Source organism: Montipora foliosa, chromosome 12, assembly GCF_036669935.1.
Source record: "Montipora foliosa isolate CH-2021 chromosome 12, ASM3666993v2, whole genome shotgun sequence".
Classification (NCBI taxonomy): Eukaryota; Metazoa; Cnidaria; class Anthozoa; order Scleractinia; family Acroporidae; genus Montipora; species Montipora foliosa.
Window position 1 is genome coordinate 27,907,775 of NC_090880.1, and position 22,500 is coordinate 27,930,274.

Consider the following 22,500-nt stretch of genomic DNA (forward strand, 5'->3'; position numbering starts at 1 on the left):
ACACCCTTCTTGTCAGGGGTTTCTTTGCGAGAAGGAATGAAAATCTCTGTACGGATCTCCTCGATGTCGTCCAGAGGCCGGCTTCCTGAAAGGTGTAATAACTCTATTCCAGAGATGAATGTGTCGGAATAAGGCAAATTTAGCCCTGGAATTGAGTTATTACACCTTTCAGGAAACGGCCCCAGAACTTTGGACGAATGATTAAACTTGTGTAACTCCTTTAAAACCCGCTAGCTATAAAGCCTGCCAAATGGCGGAAGATTTTAAGCGGCGTTGCACTGACGTAACGTCACATATGCGTGACAGAACATTGAGGAGATGCGTGCAGAGGTTACTTTTCCTTCCTGCTGCTGCAGAGGGGAATCAAGGAAGACTCTGCCAGGCAGGATACCCTGTGCCCATGATTAAACTCAATTCGTTAGGTTCGTATACTTTTTCAAGCAAAATTCAAGATCATTCGAGGAATTTAAGGCTACCTATAACCCATTCCCTCCTCAGAGTTTTACTAATCAATGTGGCTTGGTTGTGGGGTGAGAGGGTCCCCTTCTCTCCTAAGAGGGACACTTAGAGATTTTACTCTGTCTAACGCCAGACGATTTTAATCGTCAATGAGGACCTCTTCAGGGGTTAAAAAGTTAACAACATTTAGGTCCACTCACAAACTGACCCCTGTCATCCTGTCCGAGCTCCTAAGAGTGACGCTAAAAGATATTACTCTGCCTTACACCAGACGATGTTACTCGTAAATGGGGGTCGGTTTGGGAGGATGAAAGGCTTAATAATCACAACAAGTGTCAATTGTCATTGATCATCGTTGACTCCTACGTGTACATGTAGATAACTACAACTGGCTGTCATTCTGTGCTCCAGGATCATACATAGACTGCCTGGCTGTTGTCTCAGGCACCTTATATATGCTTTCAGCCAGATCTTGTCAAAGTATGCCCTTTGTAATAGGTCACTTTGCAAAATACCATAATATTCTTTGTTTGTCCCCCCCAAATGTTTGCAAAAGCATTGTTTCCAGTTTCTCTAGGGACTTACAATGGTCCCAAGAGAAAACAAAAACAATGCTCATGCAATTTTGGGGGGACAAACAAAGAGCATTATGGTATTTTCCAAAGTGGTCTATAGACCTTATTCACGATGGCCGCCATGTTGGATAAAATTTGCTATTATCATGCAAATTAGCTACATGTACACACGTCTCAGGGGGCAAACAACACAAGTTCGAGAGGTTATAACAAACATCTTAGCCACACAGATGATTTGTTTCACGCTCATTGAATGTTTATCACCCAAGTAATAAAATAGGATGATTACCCAAGTTACTTCGATGTTTTTTTTAGTGAAAAATGAGCAGATAATGAAGTATATAGTCAAAATGTCAAAGGCAATCAAATATTTTTAAATTACTATAAAAGGTACTTAATTCTAAATTCTAAAATGTACTTTTAGCAGTGTTATTTCAATATTTCGACGAGCCGATTTTCCGCAATGTGCCTTTTTTCCCAATGTTTGCCCCCCCAGCATAACACATGGCTAATTTGCATGACAATTCGAAAACCTACATGGTGGCTATAGTGACTAAGGCCTATTCAGTCCTTAAGACTGCTTAGGAGGAGTAATCTGTAGGACCTGTTTCTCAATCGGAGCAAAACTTCTCTACATAATGGGGAGCCAACAAATTAACTCAAAGCTAATGGAGTCCAATCAAATCAAATCAAATTCTGTTGTTTGATGAGATACCCGGGAATACACTTAAATCTCTCGGAGTAAATTGGAGAACCAACAAACTCAACCCAAACATGCCACCAATTCAGGAATCGATACCGGGCTGACAGAGCTGCAAACGACTGTGCATGCTCTTTATCGCGCACCGGAAAACTGGGTATGACAACATGGCACCATAGCAACCTATACAATGTACGTAAAATGGCAGAATTTTTGAAAAATTGAATGGTGCTGCGAGTTTTTGCCTGGGTTTAAGGAGCAGGTAGAAAGCTTAGGCTTGAAACTTTCGCTAAACACCGGTTGATAATAGTTCTAAAACATATCTCCTGTACACCACACCTTCATCCTTGAAAACTCATCGAAATTTTAACATGAAGACAACTAAAGATAACAAGTGATACCGCCACATAATTTGGTGGAACTGCCCTCACCACCTCGCCAATTCTGGTTTCCTTCCTCAAAATGCACCGTTGAGCAGAAGAGATTAAACAATTCTCGTTTATTTCTCTGGCAGAATGCAGAAGGCATGGCATATTGGTCTGTAGCTCGATCAATGTCAGTACCAACTTCTTCAATAAAGTTGTTATAGTAACACTGAACGAGCACAAGGACACAAAAGCGAACCTCAAATTTGTAAACAAGGCAAAAAAAGAGTTGTTCTTGCTGTTTTTTGCATGTAATTTTTGGCACAAATACCACAAGTGATAACTATTTCAAAATAGGTGGTTTGTAACCAATCTCTAGGGACACAGACAACAACGCTGAAATGTACAATTGCTGGTGGACGAAAAATCGAGCTATTTTACACTATGTATCTGTTCATACCACCATAACCTAAAAAGGCTTTGTAAAACCATTCATTTTTTTCCTCCTGTTGTTTCACTTCATGCTGATAAGTGAGCAAATTGATTTCCAAATTGTCCAGAGCTTTTTTCCGATCTGGTCCAAACATTTAAACAGTGAGGAGGATAACTTATAGTTTTTTTTTTTTTTTTTGACCTTTTTAGGTTCTTGAAGCTCCTGAATTTGAAAATCTGGAAATATTTCCAAAATTCTCTAAAAACTTGTGCAATGACATATTATTTTTATGATTCTTGGTTTCCATGGCAATGGCAACTGCAATTTTCCTTATGAAGGTCTTTCAAAGGTGACTGAGATACCACTCCTCTTAGCCACTCAAAATACAGAAATTTCTCAGGATATAGTACTTAGAGGTTGTGTCAACTGACCTGAGAGATGGCTTAGGTGTTGAAACAACACTGATAGAGTCTTCAAGGAACTCATTCTCCAAATCACTGTCCAAGTCTTCCAAGTCATCAGGAAAAAGATAATCATCACCCGCTTCATTCTCCGGGGGACTGATATCAATATCCTGCAAGGTCGCAATTTCATTTTCCAATTCCTAGAAGAATGAAAAGACATCACAAAGATCTATTTTGGCCTTACTGTCAATGTCTTTGTATCAATGGACACAAAATGAGAGAAATTATGATGTCAAGGTTTTGTTAATAAGGATTTTATATGTTTACAGAAAGTACTTTTTCATGGCCATAGCTAATATGAAATCTCCATAAATTCAATATGAAAATACATGCTCTAACCTCTTCAGGCACTTTGAACTTCTTGAGGAGTGCAATAAACTTTTGTTTAAAATTCTTTTGGTGCTGGAATAAAGATGAAAAGTACATTTTAGTCATTTAGAACAAAATTTCTGCCTTATAAATTTACATGTAAATATTAGAAACAACAGCATTTGAACACTACAATTCAATGGCTAACCATGTTTTTCCCATTTAGACTACATAATATTGTTCCACCCCACATCTGTGCTCCATATAGCGAGGACCCTTCACCCTTCAATGCCTAAACAGGCCATACTTTGTATTTCACTCCGTATGACGCCAGACGAGTTTACTCGTCAAAGGGGAGCCTCCAGGAATCATGGGTTAGAGTTACAAGTTTACTTCTGCAGCCTCTTGCCTTCAAATTCAATGCTAACTACTGTACCAAAATGCCTTTTGGTTTCCATCACTTTGAATAAAGTACTGTAATATATTTCATAACATAAGAACGAAAGATGCTGATAGGTCAATCTTCATAAACATTGGTTTAAGCTGCTTGATTCATTAACGCCAAAGCACAGTTTGGCAGCTGGATCGCGAAGGTGAGATTACACAGGGTTATTATATAGTAACTTTTTTGGTGATGTTTTCAAAGTAGAAGTAGAAGAAGAAGAAGAAGAAGAAGAAGAAAAAAACAAAGGGGAGTGACACTGAAATAGATGTAAACATTAATTTGAATACAATTACCTTGGCAGGAATGGTAATTTTTCCATGTCTAATTTTGCCTCCTTGTCTCTGTTCCACATCTAGGATGTCCTAAAAAATATAGCAAAAAAAAAAACACTCTAAAACGTGAATACTGCGTTTTCAACAATGGTTAGCCTAAATTAGTTTGCATTGGCCATAATTTTGGTGGAACTTTCGCAGTTAGGTGGTTCAATGCTTAGAGCTGCATGTGTTAGCTACTGAGCAAGTTACATGAAAATTGGAGTAAAGTAAAGTAAGTAAGTAAAGATAATAATGTGACAAGATACAATATCTGAGGTTGGTTGACTTACAGCATCTCCTGCACTATCGCTACCCTCCTGGTCAGACAAAGAATAGTCATCATCATCATCACTGGAATTCTCGTCAACATCACCTGAAAAGTGAACCGGCTAATCACATTGTTCATGAAAAACACCTTACAGGGTCAACAAGGGGGATTTGAATCACAACTTTTGAAATAATTTATCATGTCGACGATACAACTGCTACCTAACCCTAATTAAGTGTTTAACCTCAGTGAAAGATAATTGGTAACAATTAAAAAAAAAGGAAAATAAAAAAATCCCATTTTATGTCTAAAAATTGGGCACCTGTTTCGAAAAAGATGCTTAAACTCAGAAAAATTTCCCAACTATCCATAATGAAAAATTTAATCTGAAATCGGAATGCACAGTGATCTTTTTTTGTTAAAGTTTTGACATACCTCTGACAGTTGATCCAGCAATCCTGTCTCCATCTGCCTCAACAGGTTGGCTAAAAATAATGTTGTTATTGTCATTATTATTGTTATAACTCATTGCTTCCATATTAAGTACTATTACTGTGCATTTCATATTAATAATTTATTATTACTCTCATCAGTATTATAAATTATTATTATTATTATTATTATTATTATTATTAGTAGTAGTAGTAGTAGTAGTAGTAGTAGTAGTAGTAGTAGGAGTAGGAGTAGGAGTAGGAGTAGTAGCAGTAGCAGTAGCAGTAGCAGTAGCAGTAGCAGTAGCAGTAGCAGTAGCAGTAGCAGTAGCAGTAGTAGTAGTAGTAGTAGTAGTAGTAGTAGTAGTGGTATTCAGAGTTATCAAACCTTGTGAGTGAATTAACAGTGATCTGCGCTACAGGGACAGAACTTCCCTTCATGTACAATTTCAGTTGGTTTTCTACCGAATGTTGGAGAACCTGGAACAAAAAATAAAACACATAATTTAATTATTAGTTGAAAAACAAATAAATAAACAAAATAAAAGATAAATGACAAGACTCAGTAATGTGAAATTGACAATGTCATTGTAGTGTAATTTCTACAGCGCATGGCATAATTATGCCCCAATCACTGCTGATAAAAACTTTGACCTCATGCATGCTTACTGACTACCAAACTGCCGACTAATATTTCAGGTGTTGTAGCAATAGTAGTGTACACGTACAGGCACAACTCACACATATTGTCATTTATAATAAAAACTCCAACCAAAGGAAAGAAATAAAAGTTCCTATGAATGACTCTACTTTGCCTGACACCTCCAATTTTGGAGATGTTCACAGAGCTACATCATAGCTTAATCCCAATGGCACCAAATGTACATGCCAAGAAGTCCTTCAATTCTCACCTGGCCCATGTTGACGAGCCCAACAGCTAAAGTTTTGAATCCCAGGATAGTGCGGTTCTTGTACTTCTTTCGTCTTTGCAGCATTATTTGTAGATTATTTCCAGACCTTTTTAAAAAGTGTGGGTACTAAAAAGGGGAAGCACATTTTATTCCAAATAATGTAATTATTATAATTATACATTTGTAAATCTCTTACTGCAGTGTACTCGAAAGGTAATTCATTATTGTGGCAGGTACATTATACAAACTAATATGGTATACGTTTATGTCATACAAAACCTGGTATTAACCCATTGGCTCCAGGGGGTAACAGGTACAGTAAAATTATGTTCTGCCAAAGAAGTTGTGTGAACTTCACCGTTCATGACTGTACAGCATAAGACACAACTATTGAAGAATTATATTAATATTACAAAACTAAGCCATATTAAAAAACCTAGCTTAGCAAAACTGTGATGAATAACAAATATCATGGTACATGTATTAATGCCCTTGAATACTAAGCCGCATAAAAAAAAATTCATAGATCTGTGAATCTTTTTTCTATCTACATGCATGATCATTAATAAATTATTAGACTCACATTTTCTATTGCTGGGTCAGGTAAAAGACAAAACTAGCAATATTACTAATCCTTGGGAAATCATTCTCCACTTTCAGACAGGTCTCCATTTGGAAAATGACTCAATTTAATGTACTTTCAAACAAGGCAGGTACAAAAGTTGCATCGGATCAACTCGGATCACTCAGTGACACTTTTCATAGACATAAAAAAATGATAAGGCCTCAAGAAAACACACTAGCCCTAATCTTTAAGCTAACCTTGGTGAAATTGGTGCAAACATCGAATAGTTTTGGCTTAAAGCCGTTTTTCCCTCGATCTGATGTGAGCAATCTGAGTTGATCCCAGTTGATGCGGTCCAACATGTGTACCTTCTCCATTCAAAAATAGAACTTCTTGTCAAAAATATTAGGCTGCTTTTCACTAGCTGTTTCAGTAACTGTGTTTAGGAATAATAACAAAAACTTATTAATACCTTAAAATAATTATTCATAAATTCCCTTTCTCCTAACGCGAATGGAAAATGAAAGAGCTAGCTTCATCTTGCAAATAAAATTGCCAATTGCTCTGTTTCTTTATAATAAAGTTTGTACATTAATAGACTTATAATGAATGCCAATTACCTGAAGGGAGAAGGACAAATCCAGCTCAGTATCAACCAATCCAGAGGGTGGAAGACCAATTTCATTAGATCTTAGTACCCGACGGGAACTCTGTAACCAGACCAAACAACAAAATAATGTCTGGTGAAAACATTAATTTTTTGTAAGATTCTAGAAGACCCAGCCACTTATTTGCATGTGAATAGCATAAATAATAATTATTATGTTATCTGTGTAGATCTTGTTCTTTCTGACGTCGTCAAAAAAATAGAATGGGTTGTAAGAATTGGCAACATGTAGGTTTTCTTAAACTGCTCCAGACAACACTATACAATAAACAACAAATGAATAAAGATAATTTTGGTCACGAAGCAAAAGATTATACTATTTTTCTTTGCATTCCAATGCCAACAAAAGATCCTCTGCTGTGAAGTACAGTATGGGTTGATGCCAGACACCTTTTACACTGTATCCAATAAAGACACTCCAATTTTAATAAGTTAAAAGGGATAGTTAATTAACTGCAAAATATATATTTTATTTAATTACCTGCATAGATACAGAAATGATGACTTCACTCAGGTTGGATTCCAAGGGCTTGAAAATCTCCAGTCTAGTGAGAGTCATGGTACAAAGTCTACAACACAAAACAAATATAATTATATAATTATTATATAATTATTGAATAAAACTGTCCTCTGTGTTCTGTCAAATCACTGCCCGCCAATTTTTCCTTTACCAAGAAAATTATCATCTTCCTTCATAAAGTTTTCAATATACAAGTACACTGTACCACACATAAGAAAACATCACCCAGTCTTCTTCCTTTTGCAGGGCTGTCAACTTGTAGATAAACAGGCACCCAGCACAATAATTTGCGAGCTAGTACTTATCTATTTTTGGAACTTTCTGGAGCTAAAATGTAATTAAAAGAGAGAGCAATGGGGCTTAACACCGTCTACCTTATTATAATCTCACCCAACTTAAGAATAAAAAAGAAATAATTAAGGATCTCAAAAAAAATGAAAGTCCTGTTATGAAACTGTCAAAATTCCCTGTGCTTCATTACATACACTGTAGACAGTGCACTGCACTTTGAAGGCCAAAGAGGGAAAATGGTAAAATGACAAAGCTACCTAGATTCATCATAAGACCACACCGAATGTACACAATCACATCAAATGAGACGATGAGTTTCCTGGTACAAGTATTTTTCAATTTAGTTCTGGATGAATACATGTTAGAGCTACTGTACAATTAATTTTGGACTAGGTAAACCACTTCATTTCTTCCCTTTTCTTTCGTCAACATAATAACCCACTTTAATTCGGGGACATTTTTCGAGTGGACCTACATTTAGATGTTGTTATCCCATTCACATGAAATCCACTCCAGTTGACAAGTAAAATAAATTATTGTTTAGCCGCCCAGAGTAACTTCTATACAAGGCACACTCCCACCAATGTCGGCGACATATGTGGGTTGACTTTGTTGGACTGGTTTTCTTCTCTTGAACCGCCGAGAGGTTTTTCTCCGGGTACTCCGATTTTCCCCTCTCCTCAAAAACGAACATTTGACTTGATTTGTGTTGATTGTTAATTAATTTCAGTTGACAGTGTCCCTAATTAATGCTCCAGCGCTAGAATGACTAGCACCTCCAGAGAATTAAGATTTCACTTTCTGCTGATGCCAAATGCATTCTGCTCTGTGATCCAGATAAGAGTGATATCTTAAGTGACATCATTTTAAGCAGAAAAGTCAAGGTTCTTAACATTAATTTTCAGTAAATAAATTTTATCACCCAAAATCTTGGTTATCTCCAGAATTAAGCTTGTGAATTCTAAATTTGAGTCCTGAAGTAATTAAGTGTACACGTACTGGGCAGGACAAGATGTTCAAAACATCCAGCCAGATTTTCAGTCCTTTATAAGAATATCATTATAAGTTAAAAAATGCAACCTTACTACAGGTACTACTTGGCTTGAAATATGCACCATGAAATCTAGAACAATATCAGATCATCCCACCTTCTATGAAAGCAATAATTGTTGAAAGCTCTTCCAAAAAGAAAGCAATGTGCTCATTTAATGACATTTTCAAAAAATAAATTTATTATTTGAAACTAAGCAACAAAAATTGTTTCTGACATAGCCTGGTCAATATAACATAACATTGCAGACAATAACAAAACAAAAATATTGGGAGATAATAAATTATTAACTTGATATTATTTGGAAAAACTGTTTTCTATGAATACTGCTATTCTCTCAAGGTGACTGCCCACGAATACAGAATGTTCTTTCTTCTGTAATCATCTACAATGACTTTCCACATATATCTGGAATTCTCTACAACCTTTTGGGATTAAAATAATCATGGAAACCATAGTTAAATTTCACAACAGTTGGGACTATTATATGTGCCACCTATTCAATTTCAATCAAAAAGTAGTTTTTTTCCCCGTTGATTAACATAAACCAGTCAATAACTATTTTTGAATATTTCCCAAATCTTTCCATTGACAGTTGAAAATATTTATTGCTATAATTTGTTAACTGGCAGCAATTATTAATATAAATGAAATGACAGTGGACACAAAACAAGACCAATTTAAAAATAAAAGTGTCAGTTTCCTTTCCTGAACTGGATGTTAATAGAATTCACTTCCATTTGTTGCAATCAGAATATCATTGTATCTTAAGGTATCCAAATTTTTCCTACCTCAGAGTGCTTGCCAAAATTTTAATCAATATGCTTTAGACATACCTGTCCAATTTACAATATTTAAAAATGAAGAGTGTATTATCTAGGTCCTATGGCATTATTCTTCACAAAATGAAAAAAAAATTATAGTATTAAAAGCGAGAAAATTCAATTCTAAAATTACCTACTCAGAAAAACTTTATAAACCAAGACTGGTTTCATTTGCATGATCATGAAAACCTATACAGACTGCCAAAAACATCCTATGTTTATTTAGCAAGAAAGTGATATAACAGTGACATTTTTCAATTACTGGAACAAAACCACACTATTTTTGGTCTCACATAATTATGTGAAAGAAAAATTGAAAATTACCTGTGCTTGTTGAAGATCCCACAAATATCCATTTTATCAAGCATTTAAACAAGATTGTACAAAGGTTAATTTGGAATCACTTCATTTAACAACACAAACAAAATCTGAAAGTGTCTCACGATAATAAATATGAAATTGAAAATAAAAATGAAAAGCAAGAAGAAACCTTTCGATTTTAAAGAATACAAGTAAAGCCCCCTGAGATTAACTACAAAAGGAAATTCAAAACAATCAGTGGAAAGTAATAAGAACTAACATCACTGCTTCTAAATTGTTGGAATTGTATACACAATATTTCAAATTGATAACATACATTAGAAACATCTTTTCATTAAGGTCTGTCAAATGTTTCATCTGATAGATTTTACTATGGACTGCTTGATGAGTATTTATGAGATGGTCATCCAAATGTCTACATGCTAACGACAGATTTCATTATTTCTTTTAACTAAAAAAGCAACTACAGAATCTTCAGCCCAGATATAAGATATCAGACAAGAACCAAACGTCTTCTTCCCAAGGAATGAGGGAAAGACATGTGCAATAATTATTGCTTTCACAGACATCACAAAAGGACAGTTCACCAGAAAATACTGGACATGACAGATTTTATTTATATTTAATTAGGAAAATAATTTGAATATACAATTTCACATGTCCAAGAAATTTCTATTTCATTATGAAAAAACATTATTCGATGGATAAAATCTAAAGAAAATTTGTCCCCTAAAATCAATCAAAAACCATCTCCAAGGATCTCTAAGTGATCCTGTTAATTTTCAAAATAATTTTACATGTGTCACTTCCGTAGTTCTTCAATATGACATTGTGCTAGCTTTGAAGTAAAAAATTTGCATTTCCCATGTTTTTAAGAAAAATCAAAATTTTGATGCAGTCTGGAAAAATCTAAAGAATCGAGAATGTTTCCCTTTATCTTGGTAAGAATACAAAGCCATTAGATTTATCTGATCTAAAGGAAGCCTCTTTGGAAAAATTAATATTTTTTTCAATCTTCTATGTGATGATCTGCGGATCCCCTGGAGCATGTATGGGCAAAATCTAATTCCGCATAGAGACGAACGTCGCAGAGACAGATATGGAGCAAAGCTTCATGCTTAAGAAATCAAAGCAAGTGCATACGAATATAGCAGTGCAAAAAATAAAATCTTAACAAGAATGCAGTTAGCAAGGACAATGATTGTCAAGCGCACATTTTTTTTCTGGTGTAATTTACAGTCACTTCCGCTCGTGTGGAAAACGTCTAAAATTTTGAATCATCAAAACACACCTTAAAAATTTCTCACGACCAGATACAATTCAAATACTGCGATTTTAAAGGGCTAATATTAAAACACGTGTTTGTTCAAACAGGTCCGAATACAGAGTCACACGATCTTTTCCAAGATTAATCGCAAGTCATAAACAAACTGACATGAAAAGCACGATGAGTATTTTATTTCTGACGTTACGTAAAAGAAAATGACGAGCTTCTCTGACTCAAATTTTCATTTAAGGATTTTCCAAAATTTCTGAAGTAAAAAACCCCAAAGCAGACGCAAATATGGACCCTGTTTCTGTGGGTCACTACCTATCAAAGTATGAAAGCTCTCACATACATGACAAATTAGCTGCCAAACGTGTTGAATACGAACTCACCGTGGAACGCAATTCGGAGAAGTTCTTTCTACCTCCCAAGTGGCAAATAATTTCATTGAGAATGGCTTCTGGGGAGTGGAAGATGCCGAAACATCTCGACGAATAACTCCTGCGTCCGCCATGTTGAGTTTGATCACATTGTTTTGGTGAAGTACGCTTGCGCATTGGTTAGTTACTTCCGGTGAATTAAACAACTGCCAATCACAGCTTATGACTCACGTACTAAATTTGATTTTACTTTACTATTAATAAGACATATTTTTATTGATTTACAAAGGATGCGCTTCAGAGCTTCATCTGATGGAAACGCCCAGGAATATTTGTTGACATTATACGTTTTCTTTTAAGCATGAACCGAACGTAGCATACAAAGGCGCCTCTGGCTACTGCTATACAGTCCATGTTTGATGTCGGAGCAACAGCACTCGTGACAGCTAGATGTTTAATAATTAACTGTGAGTCGATTTTGATGAGGGAGGAAAACCGGAGTACCCGGTGAAAAACCCACCTACAAAGGGTTTTTCCGCCTCACCTGCAAAGCCAGGGAAAAGCGCCCTGGGGACGAGATTGGTTTCGATTCTGGCGGAACTAAGCGTCACGCAATCTTTTGGACAAGAAATATTTCTCACAGCTCTCAAGCGAGGCTATAAGGGGGATTTTTCGGAAGGCAAGAGAAACGAAAGCTAAAAATACGTCTTTTGTATTACACTGAAAGAAAAGTCATTCGCTCAAGTTTATAGTGCAGACGCCCAAAGGCTGAGGTTTATGAAATACGACCAGAATATATCATACATCAAGTTTGAAGATTGAACTAATCAATTGACGTAACTTTTTCTTTTACTCTGAGTTTCAGGCATACGCGATCATCAGACAGAAGAAACTCAGAGTAACAGAAAAAGTTATGTCTTATTGATTAGTGCAATCTTCAGATATACTACGCTCTGCGAACGCATCGAGCACTACCGCAAGGATAGACTCTACACAAGATTTATCATATATCATATATCTTTATTTACCCTCGGGTTTTAGAGTATCTTGGTGTAGCTAGTATCTCCTAGCATTTACCCGCACAACCAACCACAACACCGGGAACTACATGCCCTACTCTTTGCTACAAGTGTGTGGGTTCTTTTACGTCCCACAGGATTACTAACATTGAAGGGTTGTGAGAGGGGACCTACGGTTTATAGTCCTTATCCGAGACGACTAGAGAGTCTAACCATTTGCAGATGCCATTACAACAGCAACACTTTCTCCTCAGTTGTTTAAGGACCCTGAGTGTTGGTACGGCCGGAATTAAACTCACGACCTCCCGCGTGACAGCCCATTGGAACCCACATCATGGTGACCTCATGGTGACCTAGATGGCGCTACGAGCATGCGCTTTCGCAAAAGTGTAAATTTTGCCTCATGAGCAAAACAATACAGATGTTGTTGATTATAAATATTAAAAGGCTAAAAGGAAAACTAACGTAGTTACAATAAGGTAAAAACGGGTGAAAACGGTTAGAGTCCTACCATACAAATGATGATAATAATTAAAACGATAAATGAGAAAAGCACACTTAAACGGCTTTCCACAAAAATTAGTCTTTTTAAAATATTGTATTTTTTTCACCAAGATCATCCAAAACAAGCGCATGTTTTGGTATTTAATTTGAGACCTTTGCGGCGAGCTGCTACCGTTGAGAAGTGCCCAAGGATAACAGATTTGTGCCTAGACCAATCGCGGGTCGCTAAGCGATTTTCCAACGGCTTCGGTAACGTAGCTTGTAAGTTTAGCCTCATTCGGAGAGCTCCCGAAGCAAATGTTTGCAGAGTTTGGCGGCCCTTAATTCCTTCTCAGTGCACAAGCGACTCGAATGAAAAAGATGAATGGGTAGCGAAGGTATCGTCAGTGATCAACGTGGAATTTTGAGGGCGATCGAAGCCTTGGGAGCGAATTTATGGCCCTTTTCCTTCGGTGATCTCCGTTCGGCGGCTTCGTCTCGGTCTCTTTGGGAAAGGATAGATATAGAGGGAAAAGAATAGGAAGCAAAAACCACGTAAACCGCTCTTATTCGACCCAGAAACCGTAGCAGAGACAAAGAAACACAAGACTGGAGCGAGGTAAGCAATTTTTTTTTATTTTAAATCGTAAATAGTTTTCCCTCGGCACAAACAAAACCCCTGTGACCTGCGTTTTGTACCTGCCGGTTTTCCCCACACAAACCCTCATATTTCGACTCTTGCGTACAGATACTCATTCATGGAGCTTGGGCTACCCATGATCTCATTACTAAAGGCGCTATTACACTGTGAAATTTTTGAAATGTTTCGTGCAACTTGTCGGGACAAGTTGCACGAAACATTTCACAGTGTAACATCCCCTTTAACTTGTTTCATACCAACCTCGAACCCAGGTTCTCTCTCTCTCTTCTCCTCCCTCACAAGAGAGCCTGATTAGAAACAGAACGCAAACTCTGTGGTGACAAACACCAGGTTACACAAGCTTTCCACCTCGCTTCGCCATAGCGTCCGGCTCAGGAAATGAGTGAGTTGTCAATTTCCCCCGCAGTCGATAGGTCAACCATGTGACGTCATATGCATATCTAATCGGGATCACCATTTCCCACTAACTATGGCGAATTGGCCATGTTCGCGTTCGAAAAAATACCGATAGAAATATTTTCATGGCTTTAAAGCTTATTTAACTGGTTAATTAGATATTGAACTTATGATTTATTGCCATTTTACGCTGGATTATTTTTCGCTTCAATAGCACTTTTAAAACGTTTCGTATGTCTCAACATACATCTTCAGAAGCAACCGTTGGCCTTCATGCTTCGCTGGCCGTCAACCTTTCATACCTGCAGTTAAAATGTATGTACATTGCGCTTTTGGCTAGATTACAGAATACACGTCCGCAGCGGTCCCGTCCCGCAGTGCGAAACAGAATTTATGACTTCAACGACTGCCATGCCACCGCAGTCCCACATTCCTGCAGTTGCATGCCTCATGGTCTGTTGTCACGAAATCGCTTTGTGTCACGCTCCCGTTTCAGTGATCGGGCCAAAGCACGCTTTTAAAATTTTAGGTTTCATTTTAGGGTTCGGTTAACCACACTTTTTACGAGTTTGTAAGTATATATCACTCGTTTACTGTTTAAGCCTAAGAGCTCGTTCCAGTGATTAGGCCTAAGCACTCTTTTCTAATTTTAGCCGTCATTTCACGGTTCGGTTAGCGAAACTTGTGAAGAAAATAGCACTCGTTCACTGTTTGCGCATTGACTCGTTTCAATGAAGTGTTTAGGCCTACCAAGCGCTTCTACTCTCTCGTTTCTGTGATTAGGCTTAAGCACTCTTTTAAAATTTTAGCTTTCGTGTTAGGGTTTGGTTAACTACACTTTTTACGAGAAAAAGAAGAAGAAGAAGAAGAAGAAGAAGAAGAAGAAGAATATGGCAGTCGTTTCATTGATTAGGCCTCAACACTTAAGGCTAGGTTTTACGCTACTTAGGTTGTTACATGTAAATAGGTTCTTAATTTGATAGGGGCACTAGTGATCAGCACAAACAACTACTGCAGGGCATATGTGACATGGAATAGGTATAATGCTGTATTAAATAATTATCTAGAATACAGTTTAGATGATAACCATACAGTAAATCTATCCTTTCCAAAGTACTACCATGCATTTTAGTTCATTCTTTGAATGACTGAAACCTAGACTAATTTTTTTTTCTGTATTTTCATGTGCCTTCATTTTGTAAAAGAAGAACCTATTGAAATTTTAGACTTACATTGTAATAAGGTCTTATGAAAAGGGGATTTAAAATAAAAATTTTAGCCTAACAGGTTAGGTTCTTAAATTTTAGCCGGGTTCTTATACGCGAGTTTTCCATCGACTTCGGGACCGCGGTGGCAAGGTTAAATGGTGGACGCTTCTAGGTGGACGTGTATTCTGTAATTGCTCCGTTCCTTTAGACTATGTATATGAGATCAAATCTTCATTTACTAATTATTGTTTTCACTGGCTGCTATGAAATGGTCAGTTTCACGGTCACGCAAACGCAGCGTTTTACCAATGTGTTACTCATTACGATCATAGCAACACGCTTTGTAAATTACCTTCAGCTTTGCCGTCGGTAAAGATGAACGTTAGGAGACAGTGACGTGGGTCAATTGGACTCGAAATGAATGTATTGCCAAAAAACTTCAATCAGTGGTGCAAGGTAAACAAGAACAACAAACTGAAACTTTCTTAATTCCCTCATGGTCATACAGAAATGGACGTAAACTGAACAAAATTAAATGTTATGGAATAGCAGAGAGAGGGGCTTGGCTACCTAAAAGTGACTGGAGAGTTAAAAGATTTACTGCTATCTCAATACAATCTTTGGTCGGTACACACACATAAAATACATAACCCAAACGTAGTGAACGCTAAGTAAATCCCACACTAGAATGGTAACTCTATAGAATAAATAGGAGGAATGCTAGAATGCAGAACAGACAATAATTTTTAATTACTATACTGAAAAAACCTTACAAATTTATTATGCAGATACCATACCTAATGTCTTTCAAAACCGATATTGTTTGTTCCACAAAATGGCTTGCATACACTGTTTTGTTATCTCACATCAGTCACATTCATTTTAATATTACGAATGACAATATAAATTGTGATAAGGGAATTATTTCTTGGAACATACTAGTGTCCAAGTTTTTGTTCAGTAATTTATGTGTGTGTACCGACCTAAGCTTGCAATTTTGTATTAAGATATTGCAGTGTCACTGAGTTCCGAACGGTTTAACTTCATTAATGTTTGAGAGTGGAAGCGGAATAATGAATTAACAAAAACGACTTTTTAAAAAAAGAAAATGAATAAGGATTATTCAGCGTTCGAACATTCGGAATAAAGAATTTTACGGTCTCCGTTAAAGAATAACGAATATGGAAAAATGAAAATCGAACAAAATTGTAATAATGGATAATGAATAATTCAGAAAAAATGGAAGGAATAATGAAAGCTAGTGAATAACTGAGATCCAATTATTACGCTTCCATCCCCGAATGATTTGCCACGAAGGACCCAATATCAGTCATTAGGCGTGACTAACAATGACTTGGCATCTTGAAATGCTCAAGGGTCCCGCATTTCAGATGAATATTTATGACACAGCGCCAATTCTGATCGTTACGCTTTCGGTTCGAGTCAATCTTGCAAACGATGAGCTCATGGTCACTGACGTCACAGTACAGTCACATGACTGATGTGCACGTGGCAGTGAATGCAGGTATTGTGAAGGGCTCTGACTCACCATCCATGTGCTACTGCATCATGACAGAGCTGTTTTAGGCTTTAAATCGCGACTCGATTTTGCTTTGAAATCATTCCTGCAAGATTGCTACGACAAACATGGTCCCTAAAGTAGTGTTGGTCTCTGGTTGCTCTAGCGGCATCGGGCTCGCCACTGCTGTACATCTCGCTAAAGATGCTGAGAAACGTTTCAAGGTTTATGCCACCATGAGAAATCTGGCGAAGAAAGGAGAATTGGAGGAAGAAGGAAAAAAATACCTTGGAGATACATTGTTTGTCAAAGAACTGGATGTATGCAGTGACGAATCAGTTAAAACAGCTGTAAAAGAAATCCTCGAAGCCGAAGGAAGAATTGATGTGTTGTGTGAGTAATCACGAAATTGCATATACCAATATTTTCTCTTCTCTGATTTTCCTAACCTTGATTCTACGCTTGTCGTCATTCTAATTTCATAGGTGATTTTTCGGTTGTTAGGACCAGTTTAAACGTCAAATTTTTTACTGTATCGAACTTGACACCCTTTAATAAGTGCATTGATTAAGAGAACAATGTTTGAATGAATTGTGTTCGACGTATCTTATTTGGAACGACCATGCAAAGGGTGGGCTACATTTCAATAAAGGTCGACTGTGGAGCGACATTGATTCAAACGTCGAACTTTTTATTTATGTAATCTAATGCACAAGTTAGTATCGAATGTAGGGTGGTGTTGCCGTTTCTATTGATAGGCTCAGCAGAAAACCAATAATACATACATTTTCATGAAATTCCCTTCTCAGCGCAACAGTATACAAGAATTAAGGGCTGTAGCCTCTTCCTTCTTTTCTTGCCTTCTAAGATTGCCCGCAAAAGGAAAGCCCTTGTTTGTACTCGTGTCGGGAATCGTCTCCCCGGCCAGCAACACTCCCGCTCGCCATCCTTACAAGCCAGTCAGTGTGAAATGGCGACTTCTCGGCTTTAACAAAACACAAGTCAATCGCTTTCAACTACATTAAATTTCCCGGGACTGACAAGACTGCAAAAAAAAATTCTTTTTTTGTCCACGCCTTCCACTCGTTCGCACGTTTACATGCACCCTGTTAATAACGCTGAAAAGAGAAAGAGGTGTTAACGTGATTACATTAACTAAAAACGTGATTTCATTTTGAGAATGTAGCTAATGCGTTTTTGAGTGTTTCAGTAAACTTTCCATACAGTGTCATACATTTTTTTTTTCACTTGATAACCGACTTTTGAGGTCGGGCTGACGTGTGAAAAGCGAAGAAAATTGAACAATTATGCTCTTTACGACATTTGGCTTTAGTAGTCCCTTTTCATTATCATTAGTCCAACTATTTAATGCTATTATTTCAGTTAACAATGCTGGGCTAGCCTTGGCTTCCATATTGGAGTGTGTACCGATCAATATGGCCAAAGACTTGTTCGAAGTCAACTTCTTTGGAGCTTTACGCTTGATCCAAGCCGTCCTTCCGAGCATGAAAGCGAGGAAAAGTGGTCACATCATCAACAACAGCAGTCACTTTGGAATTGTAGGTGCACCTTTCAACGAGCTGTACAGTGCGTCAAAGTTCGCTTTGGAGGGCCTGACCGAAGGACTGGCTCCAACTTTGCTTCATTTTGGTGTCAGGTAGTGCCACGTTTTATTAAATGAATAAGTAATGTTTTAGTTGGCTTTTCTGAGACAACGAAACAAACGGATAGAATGGCAGAAGGCACACCAATTGGCTATTTGAACTGAGCGCATGCGCGGAGGTCAACCGAGGAGAGCTCCAGCTACTGATCAAAATAAGACTTTGAGCTCTGGAAATCCATTCATTGTCAAGTCCAGCGGTCCTAACCAGACGGTACTCGGATTTGAAGCCCTTTATATCTTTCAATCGATAGTGACAAGATTGATCTCTCTTTGGAATGCTCAAAGATTTATTTTATTCTGTGACAAAAATAAATATGTAGTTCATTAACTATTTTACTGTTCTTTCCCTACGGATTGCAAAGATGAAAGTGGATCTCTCTTTTTGAGTAATTCAGTAATTAGTCTCCCCTTGCTATTAGAGCAGTTTTCAATTGAGTCAGTGTCGAAAGTAATTAGCGAATTGCTTTGGTTTTGCATTACTTCACTCAGCGATTGGTTCAAAGTTCATTCGCCACTATTTCAACCAATCAGAAGTGAAAGCAAACCCAATCGTGGCTCGCGCATGCACATTCTCCCTCGTTTTGTGTCGGCTACGTGTAAATTACTTCGAGTTTTGATTGGTTTACTGAATTGTCTGCGTCCTTTTTGATTGGCCAAAGTAATTACTTTGGTTTTGGTTTTACGACACTTGATGAAACTCGCTCTAAAAACGAACGATTTTAAAACTTGTCCCTTCTCTATAGGTGCTCCATACTAGAGCCAGGCCCCGTCGAGACTCCAGTGATGCAAAATATGGAAACCTGGACCCAGCAATACGAGAGGGTTTCTGCAGACCAAGAGAGTTTGGAGTTGCTCGAAGACTTCAAGGGGAAGTTGACACAATTAATCGGCCGCACGAACCAAAGCGTCAACGAAGTCGCCGGGATTGTAAAAAGTTTGATTCTCAGCGATAAACCTAGCTTACGTATCCCAACGAATAACAAGTTCAGCCTGGACCAATTAAAAGCAAAGCTCGTCGACATTCCTGGTGATAATTTGGTGAAATTGCTCAACAAGGATTATTTTATTAAGGAGTAAAGAGCAATTATCATAATACACATGCTTTTTCAAGCTTGCTAACCATTATTGCATAAGTAAATGCCACAATGCGCCCATTGTAAGTGTTCAGAAAAACACAGAAATAAAGGAATACATTTGAAAAGTCTCGCGAGATAGAACTGTCGAAAATTTTCATCTTTTATACGACATATAAGGATATGGTATGTAATGATACAGCTTACTACTCACCAGATAGAGCAGTAAGTAGTAATTACGCGATTGCAATGGAGCGTTTCCACATGACGTCACGGCAGCTATGTTGATGTTCCAAAACAAAGCAACGGCGGCCATGTTGGTGTTTCCAACTAATCCTTTGGGAATTAAACTACATTTTTCTTTTGTTTCATTGAATTAGCGTCCTCTCTAGCCATGTGAGTGAAAACGCTCTATTTCTACGCTTAGTGATTGGTTTAAAAATCTCGCGCCAATTTACCAACCAATGAAAAGGAAAACCTAAACCAATCACGACTTGCTCGCGCTATTTTTCCCCGCGCTTGGAACGAATTTGGATTGGTTCGTTGCGCTGTTTGCTCCTGCTGTAATTGGTCGAAGTGATTATTTTGGTATTTGTTTTACGACACTCAATTGAGAACCGCTTTATGCCCAGAAATGCAAGTAATTTGATTCACGAAGATTTTAATAAGCGTCACGAAGTGTCCCCTTGATCTTTCCCCAACATCAACATCAGTTGTGTCTCGGTATGAAGACAGAAATTATTACCGCAGTTCGTCAAGTAAGGATACACTGTTGCATTAACCCTGACCTAAAAATAACGCTAACCTTTACCCTAACCGTATTTGTTAGAGATATAGGTAGGTAATGCTAAGACTTTAAGTGACACTTTGTATTTGGCTTTCTTCTAATAACTTGCATTTAATTTCTGGACACAAGCGGTCGACTCACCGGGGTTGCAGCGTTCGACAAAATCCTCTTCCAGTCGTCGCGGATACGTAGATCTTACGCTCAGGCAAGAGACTATCTCCGGACAATTGCCCACTGGGAAAGGACCCACAAAATAAAGACAGCTATCAAGGTTTCAAGTCGTTCAACTGATGTCAAAAGGAAACATCACTTGCGTTGCACGAGGCAAGAAATACTTCAACAGAATTCAACAGCGCTTACAAGCTCTGTGACAGGAGAGTGGGGAATAGGAACTCGTCTTTTCCACACCTGGGTATCCTCCAGCCTTATCGCCATTATGCACTATGTTTCCACTGTGGTCAAGATATTCGTCAGACCATTGACGTCCAGTTCAATAAACCTAAGCTAGAACCAGTAGGCCAATAAGTCCTCATCTTTCAACTACCTTAATCGAAACTTTAAGACCCAACTGAAATCGGACACATTTTAAACTGCATTGGACAAACGAACCGGGCCTCAGGCGACCCTTCTCTCAGTTCTACAATAGAGTAACTTTAAACCGACGAAATAATGTTGAATATAATTTGTCTTTAGTTTTAAGGTGTTTGTATCACAAAAAAAAAAAAAAAAGAATTTTAAAGCCGATGATACACGGTTCAACATCTTGCAACATTTGTTGCTCGACAAATGTTGAACTATGTTGCACAAATGTGTCGGAACGGAATAGAGCTGGTCTCTATTTTCGTTCAATATCGTTCAACAACATTCAACGTGTAGAATGGCATATTTCAGCAATCAACATGACACGACACACTGTTCAACATTTGTTGAACAAGAGCTGCAACATTTGTTGATCAACAAATGTTGAACCGTGTATCATCGGCTTAAGATCACTCATATTCTCTTGCACCGTCATCTTGAACAGTTGTGACGTATTACGGCTTGCCCTTCGGTTTAGAAAATAACTGTTGGACAACCGTTTCACGTCTCAATTATTCAAGATGGTGGCCCCCCGAGAAATCTAAAAAAAAAATTACAATTCTAAGATTAATTTATTTCGGATATAAAATCATATGCTCCTTTCAAAAACTCCCAAACCGATTTGTGTCGGCAGGTCCTGGAAATCGTCCACAGAAAGGTCACAGAAAGGCTAGAGAGGCAACTTTACTTGTGAACCGCCATGTTTACAACAGAGCATTTTAGGCGTTCCAGTCTGCATGAAACCATCTGTCACCTCTGTCTCAAGAAGACCAGACACGCACGCTTTATGCCTGTAGAATCAACTGGAATGTCAATTCTAGTAAAACCCATGCAGAGGAGAAATGAATAGTATCCCAGACGTCTTTTGGCATCTCGTTCCAACGGGGATAGCGAAATAGCTCGCTCGGTTGATGAAATACACAATCTTCTTCCTGAAAATTTCATAGCTTTTGTCGATTATCATGGTGAGTGATTCACGCCTGTCAATACTTCATCACTTTGTATTTAATTTCTGATATTTATTCATTAAGACTCACGGAAGACTATAATCATATTTTGATAATTCAAAATGTGAGAGCATTTTAGGCGTCCCAGTCAGCATGAAACGATGTCTAACCTCTGTCTCCAGAAGACCAGACACGCACACAGTTCTTACGTTACGTTTATGCCTGTAGACTCAAGTACTGAAATCTCAATTCCTTGTAAAAACTAACCAGCAGTTAATTTTTTTTTGTAGGCTAGGTATCGGAGAGCCTGAACATTTGCGCATGCGCTGACGGAATCTTTGAACAAGAGAGAAAAATGCAGTACCTCCAGACGCGGCGCTGGAGCGTCGTACCAAACGAGTCATCCCGGGATTTCGGCCCGTGCGATCGCTTTTGGACGCAGTTGGCTCTTCGCTGCTTTCTGCTACCGACCTCGCCTCCCGGTACGGCATTGAGGGAGGAATATGTCGGCCCCTAAACCATATGTGACAAATCCCACGCCTACTCACAGCTCCAAACCGCCCTTGTCATTACAATTTAGCGTAGGATTTCGATGGTTTATATAT

General features: G+C 37.9%; 2 protein-coding genes across 4 annotated transcripts in view; one reads left to right on the plus strand and one right to left on the minus strand.

Annotated features, from left to right (window-relative positions):
* Positions 1-11,714, minus strand: part of LOC137979409 (phosphofurin acidic cluster sorting protein 1-like) — a 27,953-nt gene extending 16,239 nt beyond the window's left edge. The window contains exons 1-10 of one of the 3 annotated variants that reach the window (XR_011118322.1): positions 11,573-11,700; positions 7,388-7,475; positions 6,860-6,949; positions 5,675-5,800; positions 5,152-5,243; positions 4,768-4,817; positions 4,355-4,437; positions 4,044-4,112; positions 3,336-3,398; positions 2,964-3,136 (exon numbers count right to left, since the gene is read on the minus strand). Coding sequence is in view for 2 of the 3 variants with exons in the window: in XM_068826663.1 (XP_068682764.1) it covers positions 2,964-3,136; positions 3,336-3,398; positions 4,044-4,112; positions 4,355-4,437; positions 4,768-4,817; positions 5,152-5,243; positions 5,675-5,800; positions 6,860-6,949; positions 7,388-7,475; positions 11,573-11,694 (956 nt within the window). In the remaining variant the exon portion in view is untranslated. Of the gene's footprint in view, positions 1-2,963; positions 3,137-3,335; positions 3,399-4,043; positions 4,113-4,354; positions 4,438-4,767; positions 4,818-5,151; positions 5,244-5,674; positions 5,801-6,859; positions 6,950-7,387; positions 7,476-7,631; positions 7,673-11,572 lie in introns of those variants that run through there. The other 2 variants (XM_068826663.1, XM_068826665.1) reach the window with 2 other exon arrangements.
* Positions 11,715-16,920: 5,206 nt separating this feature from the next.
* Positions 16,921-19,719, plus strand: LOC137979218 (retinol dehydrogenase 8-like). The gene is made up of 3 exons (XM_068826422.1): positions 16,921-17,239; positions 18,230-18,503; positions 19,253-19,719. The coding sequence occupies exons 1-3, from the start codon at positions 16,975-16,977 to the stop codon at positions 19,584-19,586; spliced, it is 873 nt and encodes a 290-aa protein (XP_068682523.1). The 5' UTR covers positions 16,921-16,974; the 3' UTR covers positions 19,587-19,719.
* Positions 19,720-22,500: the final 2,781 nt, after the last annotated feature.